The sequence below is a fragment of the Haemorhous mexicanus genome, chromosome 28 (assembly GCF_027477595.1).
Source record: "Haemorhous mexicanus isolate bHaeMex1 chromosome 28, bHaeMex1.pri, whole genome shotgun sequence".
Lineage (NCBI taxonomy): Eukaryota > Metazoa > Chordata > Aves > Passeriformes > Fringillidae > Haemorhous > Haemorhous mexicanus.
Window position 1 is genome coordinate 4,795,386 of NC_082368.1, and position 13,326 is coordinate 4,808,711.

At 53.7% G+C, this 13,326-nt stretch overlaps 2 protein-coding genes across 8 annotated transcripts in view; one reads left to right on the forward strand and one right to left on the reverse strand.

The window, feature by feature from the left end:
- TANC2 (tetratricopeptide repeat, ankyrin repeat and coiled-coil containing 2) overlaps positions 1-9,501 on the forward strand; it is a 163,573-nt gene extending 154,072 nt beyond the window's left edge. For all 7 annotated transcript variants that reach the window (XM_059868979.1, XM_059868982.1, XM_059868984.1 and 4 more), the window contains 2 exons: positions 571-671; positions 1,829-9,501. In XM_059868979.1, the coding sequence (XP_059724962.1) occupies positions 571-671; positions 1,829-3,839 (2,112 nt within the window). In that variant the 3' untranslated portion in view covers positions 3,840-9,501. The remainder of the gene's footprint in view (positions 1-570; positions 672-1,828) is intronic.
- Positions 9,502-9,912: 411 nt separating this feature from the next.
- Positions 9,913-12,696, reverse strand: LOC132339235 (transmembrane ascorbate-dependent reductase CYB561). The gene is made up of 6 exons (XM_059869411.1): positions 12,612-12,696; positions 12,284-12,491; positions 12,007-12,105; positions 11,579-11,682; positions 11,343-11,500; positions 9,913-10,705 (listed from the first exon to the last, which is right to left on the reverse strand). The coding sequence occupies exons 2-6, from the start codon at positions 12,483-12,485 to the stop codon at positions 10,507-10,509; spliced, it is 762 nt and encodes a 253-aa protein (XP_059725394.1). The 5' UTR covers positions 12,486-12,491; positions 12,612-12,696; the 3' UTR covers positions 9,913-10,506.
- Positions 12,697-13,326: the final 630 nt, after the last annotated feature.

Sequence of the window (13,326 nt, forward strand, 5' to 3'; positions counted from 1 at the left end):
CTGAACCAGAGCTGATAATCTGGCCTCATGGCAGTGCCCCTGGAAAGCACCCAGAGCAGTCCCACCCCACACTGTCACCCTCTCCCTGCTCCCAAACTGTCCTCCCAGGTGAGCTGTTGTGGAGAAGTGAGGAACAGCCAATGCCCTGTCCTTCACAGGCCCCTCAAAGAATGTCAGTGTGCTCAGGGAAGCAGAAGGGCATGGGACAGGTTTCCTATTGCTTTCAACTATGGAAAAAAATCGTTCATGAGATAAAATTCCAGCCTCTGCAAGACCAGATGTTTCCTCAAGACTGTAGGTTGTTGGAGAGGGATTTACATGCACATGTTGGGGACACAGTGAGGGTGATGACAGCAGCTTGGGTTAACAACACCTGAGTCTTTGGAAATGCCATCGTAGCTCCCTGTCTGTAAATGATGCTGAATCCATGTAAAATATTCCAAAACCATCAAGTTTTCCATGCAATATGAAAAAGAAAGTCCCTACTAAGTTTGTTTTCTTCCGTGCTGTATGTATATTTTATTTCTGAATTTACTCAGTTACTTACCTGCACACCTGTTCAAATGACAGGATTTTGGAATGGCCGAGGAATTTGCCACTAAAGCACTGGAGCTGAAACCGAAGTCTTACGAAGCTTACTATGCAAGAGCAAGGGCCAAACGCAGCAGCAGGTGAGGAGGGACAGAGAGCAGGGTGTGAGGGACCAGTCTCTGCCAGCCTGTCACATCAGGTGTGGGCACCCACCCTGCAGAGCCAGGCAGTGCCCCCATGGGAAGAAATGGCCAAGGAACGTTCATTAGTGAGATCACAAACGTCCTGAGCTCCAAAGTAATGCCCTCCCTCACTTGGTGATTTCTGAGTCCAAATGTTTTGGGAGGTTTGTCTTAGCAGAGCTTTGTCTGGGCATCTTACAACGCTGCAGACCTGTGCACCAAAGTGGGGTGTTCTTTTTCAAAGTACACTTTAGTTTGACCACAACTTGGACTCAAAGCAGAATATGACTCATGGCTTGTACAGAAGATTAAGCCGCTGTTGGGAGGTGCTGGGGGGATCACAGATGGGAGCTTTTTCCCCATCTGGGTGGATTTTCCCAGATCACAGTCATGTTCAAACACATAGATTTGCTCCAGAGTGAACAGTGTCCCTGTAAATGACAACCCCCTTCCCAAACCCCCACCTCCCTGTTACACCTCCTAGGCTGGCCTTTCCCTCACAAAGGCTTCCCTGGGCTCACAGCCTCTGTGAGCTGGGCACATTGCTTGATTGTTTCATTCCAAAGAAGTTAGCCAAAATCCACTGCAAAATTGGAGAGACAAGCCTTGCCCGGAGCTCTGACCTGTGGGAGCCCCTGAGCTCTGGAGCCAGGCCTGACGCTGTGTGGTCTTGGCATCAGGCAGGAGTTAAATTTTCACTGGCCTAAGTGGTTGTAGCTCTGTCAGAGCTTGTATACAGCAGTTGGTGAGCTGGGCTTCCAGTGATCAATGTGTTGGTGTCCCCTTCACTAAAACAGAGGTGAAGCTCATGGTGGTGCTAGGGGGAGTAATTAATTAGCCCCTAACGTAAGCTGCAGAGGCAGGCGTGTTTGCTAGTCTGGGCTGTGCCATCTAAGGACTGGGTTCCCTTCTCCAGAATTCTCCCTCTGTTTGGATAACGTAAATCCAAGGGAGGCCCATGAGGCAGCATGTGAGAGGTGCAGCAAGCAGTAGCAATCGCAGCTCTCTCCCTCAGTAACGTGCACAAGCCACTTTATTCCCCTGGAACCTCTGCAAACAGCTCCATCCAGATCCAAAGTACTTTCAGTTCTCATTTCTGTTCCTTTGTCAAGCAGGCAGTTTTCAGCAGCCCTGGAGGACCTGAACGAGGCCATCAAGTTGTGTCCTAACAACCGTGAGATCCAGCGGCTGCTGATGCGGGTGGAGGAGGAGTGCAGGCAGGTGCAGCAGCAGCAGCAGCAGCAGCAACAACAGCAACAGCAGCAGCAGCAGCAACAGCAGCAGCAGCAACAGCAGCAGCCATCACCTCCACTCCCAGTGGAGCCAGAACCCGAAGCCCAGCATGAAGAGCTGTATTCTGTGCAAGATATCTTTGAGGAGGAATACCTCGAGCAGGATGTAGAAAATATTTCCATTGGCTTACAGACAGAGTCCAGGCCAAACCAAGGGCTGCCCATCATCCAGAGCCCACCCCCATCTCCAGCTCACAGGGACTCAGCCTATATTTCTGGCTCACCTCTTGGCTCTCACCAGGTCTTTGATTTCAGGTCCAACAGCTCTGTGGGTTCACCGACCAGGCAGGGATACCAGTCCACATCTCCTGCTCTATCTCCAACGCACCAAAACTCACATTACAGACCCAGTCCTCCACACACGTCCCCAGCTCACCAGGGCTCCACTTACCGCTTCAGCCCCCCTCCCGTGGGGAGCCAGGGCAAGGAGTACCAGAGCCCTCCGCCGTCTCCCCTTCGCAGAGGCCCCCAGTACCGCGCCAGTCCCCCCGCGGAGAGCATGAGCGTGTACCGCTCGCAGTCCGGCTCCCCGGTGCGCTACCAGCCGGAGCCCAGCGCCGTCTCCCAGCTCCCCGGCAGGCCCAAGTCTCCGCTCTCCAAGATGACGCAGAGATCCTTCCAGATGCCCCAGCTCCCCGTGGCCGTGCCGCAGCCAGGGCTGAGGCTGCAGCCGGCCAAGGCACAGATCGTGAGGAGCAATCAGCCCAGCTCTGCCGTCCATTCCAGTACTGTCATCCCAACTGGTGCCTACAGCCAGGTTGCCCACTCGATGGCCAGCAAGTACCAGTCATCATCAGGGGACATGGGGGTCAGCCAGAGCCGCCTGGTCTACCAGGGCTCCATCGGGGGCATCGTGGGTGACAGCAGGCCCGTGCAGCATGTGCAGGCCAGTCTCAGCGCCGGAGCCATCTGTCAGCATGGAGGGCTGGCCAAAGAAGACCTTCCACAGAGACCATCCTCGGCTTACAGAGGGGGGATGAGATACAGCCAGACCCCTCAGATCGGGCGAAGCCAGTCCGCCTCCTACTATCCGGTGTGCCACTCAAAGCTTGACCTGGAGCGTTCTTCCCTCCCCGCCAACCAGCTGGGCTCTCCAGATGTGTCTCACCTCATAAGGAGGCCCATCACAGTCAATCCCAGCGAAATCAAGCCTCACCCACCGACTCCAAGGCCTCTGCTCCACTCTCAGAGCGTTGGCCTCCGCTTCTCCCCTTCCAGCAATAGCATCTCCTCCACCTCCAACCTGACTCCCAACTTTCGGCCCTCTGCCTCGATTCAGCAAATGGAGATTCCCCTCAAGCCAGCCTATGACAGATCGTGCGATGAGCTGTCTCCAGTCTCGCCCACGCAGGGGGGCTACCCCAGCGAGCCAGCCCGCTCCCGGACCACGCCCTTCATGGGGATCATAGATAAAACTGCTCGGACTCAGCAGTACCCCCACCTCCATCAGCAGAACCGGACCTGGGCCGTGTCTTCAGTGGACACTGTCATTAGTCCTACGTCTCCTGGCAATCTGCCCCAGCCGGAATCCTTTAGCCCACCCTCTTCAATCAGCAACATTGCCTTTTATAACAAAACCAACAATGCACAGAATGGCCATTTGCTAGAGGAAGACTATTACAGCCCCCATGGGATGCTGGCCAATGGGTCCCGGGGAGACCTCCTGGAGAGAGTCACCCAAGCCTCCTCATACCCCGACGTCAAGGTGGCAAGGACGCTGCCCGTGGCGCAGGCCTACCAGGATAACCTGTACAGGCAGCTCTCCAGGGACTCCAGGCAAGGGCAGACGTCCCCAATCAAACCAAAGAGACCATTTGTGGAGTCTAATGTGTGAAAGACACTTGTTGGAGTGAGACCCTCATGTTTTCAGCACACACTTCCAAGCTTGATTTCCATGCATACTATTATAATTATTATTATTACTATTATTATTTTTATTTCTCTTTGATAGCTACATGATCAAGTTTCTCCGGTACTTTATGTGGTGGTCAGACAGCCATGCACGTGCTCCAGCCCTTTTGTTCCCCAGCTGACTGTGAAGCCAACATCAGCCGAGCCAGTATCATTTGCCCAATTCCAGCAAAGTTCCAACCAGGATATCTTAGTCCATGGTGTGGGGTGGTCCAGAGATATCCCTACGCAGCAGGAGGTAACCAGCTCTTTTTCAAGAGACAATTGCCTTGGATTTAAATTGGTTTCTTTTGTCTCAGTGATCTCTTACTCAACTCGGATGGGAATTCCTAGGGAATTCCACAGGAGCCTTTCCCAAGGCTGCATCCACAGGCCCCCATGCCAGCCAGGCTGTTTGGCTCTTTGCCCCAAAGAGCAGATTACCCTCAGTGATGTGATTTAGCACCAGTAGCTATGCACAGCACCCACAACACCCATTCTGATTCTGCTGGCTTACAGTGCTCTCCTTCCTTACTTAACTTGTCACTGGCCAGAAGGGTGGGGATCACACAGCACTTTGCTGCTTTCCAAGTACCTACCAGGTGCCCTCACACTGATTTCTTTGCTCTGGGGCATTTTACAAGCATTGAGGGTGTAAGGTTGGCCCTTTGTTCAGTGTTTTAATCAGCCAAGGGAATTGGCCAGGAACCTCTTGTGCATGAACTGGGGTTGCACTAACTTCTTCACACTGTTGGCAGACTTCACCTCACCCAGGGCATTTGCACGGGGCAAGTCAGTGTTGGGGACTTCATGTGGGAAGGGATTTATTACTTGCAAGGAAGAGCAAAAATCTGACTTAGGAAATGGTATTCAAAGAGGAAAATTGCAATTCTTAATTTTTTTTTTTTTTTTTTTTTTTTTTTTTTTTTTTTTTTTTTTTTTTTTTTTACATTTTTTTATGATGAGGATGCAGAACATGGCATGATGGTCCCAAAAGAGGAAGGGTCCTTCTGCAGTCCCAGGCCTGCAGCATCCCTTCCCTCTGGCTCAGTCCTACCAGGGAGCAGGTGCTGTAGCAAGGGCTGTGCTCCTTTAAGATTCTCTGTTCCTGAAATCCTGGAAAGGGACACCGTGTTTGGTATCTGTACATGGTAGAAACCATGTGTTGCTTTTTGAGAAGCTGTAGTTCAGAGAGACCTATTTATAATTTATTTATGTTATCTATTTCAGGACATTTTCCAGTTCAGGTTGGGTTTTTTCTATTATTTTCAGTTTTGTAATCAAATGCAAGTCACATCAAGACAACATGAAAAGCAGGGGCTGGTTCCAGAATCCTTTTTAGAGGATTTCCAAGAATTTTTTCAATTAGTTGCTGAAAATTTCTTTGGAGGTGGAGGGAAGAACTTCCTTTACCGATTCCTTTATTCCTGGTGGGTTTGTAATCTGCCTTTTCCGTTCTGAGGGTGAAGGGTGGGATGATGGGAGGGAGAGTGATAACGTTGTAGCTTGTTTTAAAGCAAACTAGTGCCTGTTGCCCAATGCCAGACCTCACTCAGATCAGCTCTGGGGAGCGGTTCAGTGCTGAGCAGGGAGAGATACCTCCAAAGGGCTACTGAGAATCGATTGCAAGACTTCTTGAACCAAATCACGGGCTCCAACCTCTGCTGGTGTGAGTGAGCATATCCCAGCAACAATCACTGCAGCTGCACCCTTTCACACCAGCTCAGGGCAGGCTCTGGAACTCTTTAAGCAAACCCTGGCTTTGATGGGGCATTTTTTTTTCCTCCTGTGTGTGGCTCAGCACATCTCATTGCTGTTTCATTGCCTGACTTGCTCAGAGCAAGCTGGGACGTGCACACCTTGGGCCAGGGGAGGCTTGTGTCTCACAGACACACGGGGAGCATTTGGAAGGGGGGGTTCCTCTATGAGTTTTGGCAGTTTTGGGGCACCCCAGGGGCCATTTGGTCTTTGTCAAAGCCAGTATTTGGATTGAGGTTGGTGTTTTCTTCCTTGAGGTGCAACCCAGTGCTGACTCTGCTTTATCCCAGGGCTCTGTAGAATGGGGGGCTGGCTGGGATGGGGTGGCTACCCCGTGGGGACACCCAGGTCTGTGCATGGTTTCTCTCCTTGCAAATGGGGTGTGATGGTTTTCTTTCTTCCTCTCATTTCTGAAATGACATGCTCTTTATTGTAAGGAATAACTGATTTCTCCTCCACATCCCACATGCCCATAGCTGGGAGACGTATCCTGGGTCTGGATCAGCATCAGTCACTTTGCTTAAGTGCCTCCCATCCTCCAGCTTTCTGCCTCAGTGAGTGGTTTCCTACCTTGAGTTGCTTCTTTGAAAGGTAAAAGTAACCCAGTCCAGCCCTGTCCCTGTGTTACCCACGGGTGCTCCTCTCCCCTGCCACGCCAGCAGGGTGGCCCAGGGGCTGTGACAGAACTGCCCAAGCTCTGCTTTCACCACTCACCACCTTGTGCTCCCAGTCCTGTCCTTCAGAACATCCCCCCACAGCCCTCCTGTGTGTAACTCCCCAGTTTCTGAAGATGTTTTAAGGGAAAAGAAAACAGCTCACGCTCTTAACACAACCACAAAGCTGAAGACGGCTTGAAACACTGCAGCATGCAGGTTTTTTCACAATTCCACGTGTTAGGTTTTCCACAGGATTCTTGCACTAATGGTTTTCCATCTGTTCTCTCTGTAAATGGGTGCACTTTACTGTTTGAATTTGTTACTATGATAAATACTGGATATTTAAGCGTGAGTAGTGTCTTCATTAGAAAAATAGCAAAACAGCTCAAGTCTCTTAGTGTATTTTTCAAAAAGAAAAAAGAAGAGCAAAGAAACGAAGCAATGAATCATAACATTTATAGCACAAGAACTGACTCCTGTATATAAGCATCAACAGATTGAGTAATTTTTGAATACAAAATTATTTGCAGTGGTTTTAAAGCACTTCCCTGGCAATTCTCTTAGGGACAGTTGAGGCAGGATGGCTGCTGTGGTCACCAGGTGGGTAAGAAGCACATTTCTTCCTGGAAGAGCTGTTCTTGCTCAGTCCCCTGTCTTCAAAGTCATGATTTGGTCTTTGCATGAGGAGAAGCAGAGGTCATTCTGTGTTGTGCTGGCATGGCCCCATTGTGCTTGGGGAGCACAAGGTCAGATCTCACCCTGAGGGCCCCTCATCCTCTACTCTTGGATCTGGGTGTGACAAGATCAGGCCACACTGTGGGATCACGCTCCGTTTCAGACATTCAGCTATCCTGTATGTCTGTGCTATGTATTTAATTACTTTTTCAGTAATTAAGATGCAGGTCAATGCTGCCAGCTGGTGCCTTCATGCCCTCCTGACTGCAGTAGTACCACTGGCAAGCCCCATCTTTGAGCAAGCAGGATTTTGGGTTCACCGAGAAAAGCAGGTTCTTGATGACATTGAAACTCCAGTTTTCATTCTTGGGGTACATGCAGAAGGCAGTGCCAAAAGTGATGCTGAAGCTGACCCCTTTCTTCAGCCAACCTTCCCACCAGGTGTCTCTCATCCTCACCTGTGGCTGCTCTGAGACCCAGGTGTGCTACCACAGAGCTGGAATCTTCTCTCCCAGCATCAGGTGTTGGAGTCTGCCCCATCCCTCAGTGGGGGTTCATTGGCTCTTGCTTTTCTCCCAGGTCAGGAGGATGCTGTGGTCCCAGGGGAGTGGATACCCACAGGGTGGGGGGCTCTGCAGGGCCCCACCAGCCAGGCTGGGAGTGGCATCAGAGGGCTTTGGACATAGTCTTGAGTGGGCATCAAAGTGCTTAGGAAAAGGAGGGTTTTACAAAGACAGATCCTTTGAGATCCATCTCTGAAGGAGGTACAGCCTGAGCTGCCTTCTCTGTGTCACTGTTTGGGAGGACTGTGATGGTTCTAACAATCTGAAACGTGTGTCTGTCCATCTGTCTGTCTGCTGTGGCACCAATGCCCACTCAGTCTGTCTGAGCACTGAACTTTTTGGTTCTTTTTCTTTAACCTGGCTGTGAAGAAAACCGTGTGGCTGGTGTGAATGTGTGAGCATGCGTGTGCCGAACACCGGAGTCGTGCTGGGATTAGGTCTGGAACCAGGGCGGGCAGCAAACGGGGAGCGGTTCAGTCTGCTTTACAAAGGTTGCTGTATATTCAGGGTTACCCAGGAGAAGTCTAGCTAAAACCGAAGTGCCAGCTCTGCCTTATCTAGAGAACCAAGCAAGCCAGCGTGCCTGCTCGCCCGCGGGGGTCCATAGTGCGCTGCCGCGAGCTCCTTGGTGGTTGTACTGTGCTGTACTCTTGGGAATTCAAGGTAACTCTCCTGCTGGTTTATCAGCCTTTACCCAAGGGCTTAGGGAAAGAGCTGCTGTACCTGCTGGGACCTCTGCAAATCAAAGCCTTCACCCCATGCCGGCTGCACTTCGCAGGCTGGTGGAGGGTGTGTTGGACACAAAGCACAATGGTTGAAAGTGAATCTGCGTTTTTTTCAGCTTTATGTGAATAATTGCTGGATTTTCATTCAATCAAACTCTTTTTTCTAATATAAACCACTAAGGGCTCAATTCTTTAGCAAGATGCGTTCGTGTCCAACTCTTGACTCAACAGCTGGATCTCACCAAACCGGTACAGACCGACCCAAGAGGTCACAGCGAGCGCGGCCGTCATGGGGAAAGCCAACAGACACCCAACCACCAGCTGTGTCCTTCCTCCTGCTCCTTTTCTAGCTGTCACGGTACTGGGGAGTCAGCAGCCAGGTCCCATCTGATGGGATCACATCCTGTGGTTGTGAAAACAGAGGGCTGCTTTGCTAAAAGACTTTGTCCCTTTGGGTGATGCTGTCCAGGGACGGCGGTGGGGAGGCAAGTCAGGGTGGGAATGGGTAGGTGGGAAAGCCTCGTGCCCTTAGAGCTGGGTCCCCACAGGTCTGCCTCGCTGTGCACTGCTCAGCCAGCCACTGAGAGCAGCGCTGTGTGCTACATAAAGTCCATTGTGTTGCTCCACTGATAAGCCAGAGACTCGTGTGGACTCTGCCAGTACTGCCGGGCTCATCTCTGTCCAGCCTTTTCTTTGCCATAGTGTTGCATTCAGCGTTCCATCTCCTTTCTGTCTTCACATCTGAGAGGATCTGAGTTGGGTACAAACACGTCCACTACACCTGCCTTGTGCTTTGTACAACTGCCTGGTTGCCATCCTCTGAGACACTTGCTGGGAAGATCTTTAAGACACTTAAATTTTCCTTTAGCTTTTCTATAATTCAGATGTAAAGGACTTTCTCTCTGTACAGTATATTATCCAATGCATGTTCTGTTCTCTCTGATATATTGAACACCACACAGTTGTGATATTGTGCAGTGGGAAGAGCAGCCCCTGCCAACAGCAGAGGCCTTCGCCTCTCATCTCTAAGGAAAGAAGAAAACATATTTTTTCCTTTGCTGTATTTGCTTGAGCAGAGTTTTCTTGTCTGTACATGTGAGCTGTGAGATAGATGTGAAAAGTTCAAAAGAATGCATTTCCCCCCCCAATGTATACAGATTGTAATCTGTACAATGAAAACTGTATGTATGAAAAAATGTACCTATTTATAAATGGTTAACACTTGGAAATGGTGTCTGGGCTGCTGTTTTTCCCACACTGGGGTCAGTGAAGAAGTGTTCTGATGCTCCTTGGTGTGGAAATGATGGTGGGTTGGGTCTCAGAGTCACTGCATGGGGGTGGGGACAGAGACCTGGGAACCACCAGGAGCAGGAGGTGACAGCTGCCAGCAAAAGGCATTTAATAATAGAGTGGATAATAATTACAACACCCAGTGCATGGCCAGACCCTGGAGATGTGCCCATGGGGTCCCTCACACAGCTACCACTGAGGTCTGCAGCACTGGACAGGACAACCCCACCCCTAATGCCCACCCGCCCTCCCCAGCCCCTCAGGCAGTTCCTCTCCCAGCTGCCCTCGGCCTGTGGGAACTCGAGGATACCCCAGAATTGGTCTGAGGGGGCACAGTCAGGAAAACAGGGTTAGCTGCAAACATTTATTAGGTCAGGAGCATCCACTGAGCAAACACAACATGCGTGGGGAGTAAACACTTCAGACACGAAGCTGCTGAACCTGCACAGGCACAGGATCACTCCAAACCCCCAGGGAGCCCTTTAGGGGAGCGACACCCCCATGCTGGAGGGTGAGGGGCTGCCAGTGAGTGGGACATCCCAGTGGTGGCAAACATCCCCTCTGCCCATCAGCACTGGGAACAGCCTGTAGGCTTTGGCCCACAGTGCAGAAATCTCTGCTCCCACTCCATCCCCAGAGCAGGGAAGAGAAAGAGCCCAGACCTCCTCCTCTCCTGTGCCCCTGCCAGCCCCTGCCCACAGCACTGCCATTCCCACAGGGCTGGGATGGGCTCAGGGGTCACCAGGGCCTGGACAGGGCCGAGCTTAGGATGATTAAGGCCAAGCCAAGCTGAGTCCAGCGGGCAGCACTGCACCAAGCGTGTCCTTCCCCAGCTGTCCTCGTCACCCTGGGCTGGGCAGGGATGCAAACCACCAGGGACTGGGTGCACAGGAACATTTCAGACATCACAAGGAGCCCGTGCTGGAGACCAGGAGCTGCAGATGTCACTGGCTGCCACCACCAGGGCTCTCTCCCTCTGTCAGGGTCTTGAAGTCCATGGACAGGGCCAGCTCCTCTGCCAGAGGTGGGCGCTTCCACTCCTCCCGTGTCAGCACGTAGCCCACCACCAGCCCAAAGGCCACCAGCAGCACCCCCAGGGTGTTGGCCAGGATGCCCTCAGGCACAAAGTGGCTGTAGGAATCACTGCAGGCATAGAGAGGGATGCTCAAGCCTTAAGGGATGGGTGACCTATCCTTATCCTGGCTGGGACACCCTCCTCATCCTCATCCCCATCCTCATCCTTCAGACACACGCCATGGGAAAGGTTCCTTCCCCAAATCAGAGCAAGAGAGGAGTGTTGGTGTTTTGCTCACTTTTGGGAAAGACACTTGGTGACAGCAGATTAAACTGGTGGCACAGTCCTGTACTGGGGCTATAGGCAGTCCAGTAGCCTCCCTGCTGGGGGGAAGTGGCTCCTGGGGTGCCCCATAGCCCTGTCCCCACAGTGCTGGGGCTGGGGGTGACCCCAATGTGCAGCTGGGGTCATCACTGTGTCCTCCAGCTGCAAGAGCAGAGGTCTCAGGGACATGAGTCCCTGAGTGGTTCTGCAGACACCTGGACACAGGGAAGTGGCACTGGGCATTTTATCCACATTGCCAAAGAAAGCTGTTGCAGGATCCAGCCCCTTGTTAAACTTCATCTGGTAAGTGACTCAGCAGCAGCAGCAGCAGAAATAAAGGCCTCGAGGGGAAGTTTAAGAGCCACGGATTGAGCAGGGACAGGGGCATCCCTCTGCTGGAGGTCTGGGGGGCCACCTCCTCACCCCAGTTCGGTCACCCACCTGATGTTGAAGAGGAGCATCTCAGTAATGCCCAACAAGCAGGAGCTGATGGAGAGGATGAAGAGGGTGATGCCAAAGAAGATGTGCTTGGGCTTGTACCACCCTCTCAGCGAGAAGGAGGCACCAGGAAACAGAAAGAAACCACAGCCCAGGAACCACTGTGGGGACACGGGGATGTCACAGGTGCTGCAGAGCCCCTTCCCTGCCGGGGGGGCCAGGGGCTTCCCACCCCTTACCTGCAGGAGGTAGAGCACAAAAGTGGCCATCCCACACCAGGAGTGCAGGCTGTACATGTCAGGGATGCCCTTAGCCCGGTGTGACTCGAAGACAGCGATGATGCCTGCGGAGAGCCCATCACCAGCAGGGCTGATCCTGCCCAATCCACCCCTCCAGCCCAGCTCAACACCACCAGCAGGGCTGATCCTGCCCAATCCACCCTTCCAGCCAGCCCAGCACCACCAGCAGGGCTGATCCTGCCCAGCCCACCCCTCCAGCCCAGCCCAGCACCACCAGCAGGGCTGATCCTGCCCAGCCCACCCCTCCAGCCCAGCCCAGCACCACCAGCAGGGCTGATCCTGCCCAATCCACCCTTCCAGCCCAGCTCAGCACCACCAGCAGGGCTGATCCTGCCCAATCCACCCCTGCAGCCCAGCCCAGCACTCACCCACCAGGGCGATGACCAGGGCCAGGCCATGGAGCATAGCATGCAGTGCCTTGGTGGAGCGCTTGGCCTCGTGCCTGAACACCCGGTACACCAGGAGAGCTGCACAGAGAGGGTACCTGAGCATCCACAGGGCTCACCCAGCACGGCCCAGGGATGCTGGTGCACCTTCCCCGTGTCTTTTGTCACCACTTTGTCCCCTTCATTCCCAGCCTGACCACAGCTGCAGGCTTTGGAGGCTGCAGCTGGGACAGGGCACGTGTCCCACCGTTCTGCTCACCGTCACCTTGGAGGAACACCATGCCCAGCACCATGCAGAGGGGGTGGGCGTTGAACTGCAGGGGGCTGTGCCAGGCCACGCCGCCCCGGTAGCGACCCAGCCAGGCACCTGTGGTGCCCAGGAGTGTCAGGCCCAGCAGCTGCGACACGGCCACGTACGCCGAGAGCCCGCTGGGGCTGGAGGGCGGCGGGGCCCCATCCATGGCCGCCTGCGGGGACAGAGAGGAGGGGGCAGCGGAGCCACAGTGGCCCCAAGCAGATCCCGGCTGGCCGAACCTGGGGTACGGTCTGGCTCCGAGCAGCGTCCGTCACCTCTGCTCCACCCTCACCTGCCACGGAGCCGGACGCTTCCTGGTCCCGCTGCGTCACCCACACCTGGAGGTGGCTCCCAGCCACCACGGCACACCCATCCCCCTGCTCCTGCACCTCCTGCCTGCTCCTGGACTCCTGTCCAATCCTCCTGTCCCTGCCTGCCTGCTCCTGTCCTTCTTCCCACACCTCCTGCCCCTGCCTGTGCCCTGCCTGCCTCATTCCTCCTGCCCCAGCCCTGCTGCAACAATCGTCCCTCCACCCATACCCCTCCGTCCTTGTCCTTCTGTGCCTGTCCCTGCCTCCATCCTTTTCATCCCCATCCCTTAATCCCCATCCCTTCCACTCCATGTCCATCCCATGTCCCACCTTCACACCCTCCCCAGCTCACCCACTCCCAGACCCCCACAACAACCCCCAAACCCTGAGAGGAAATAAGTGCAGGGGTAAGCAAGAGACCCCCTCCGTGGTAAAAGCAATGGCCCTTGGGGACATGGGGCTGAGTGGGGGGGGACAAACACATGGTGTCACCCAACCACAGCTACACCAGAGACCCTTCCCATGGCCCCCACAACTCACCTGCTCTATGCTTTGTGCTGGGTTATCCCTCAATGGATCGGAGCCACCTCCACCACTGTCACAGCCACTCCTCCTCTTCCCTGGCACCTAGAGCCAGCAGGTCCTGGTCCCCAGGTCCAACGTCCCCTCCGCCCTGGCCCCTCTGCACTGCCTCTG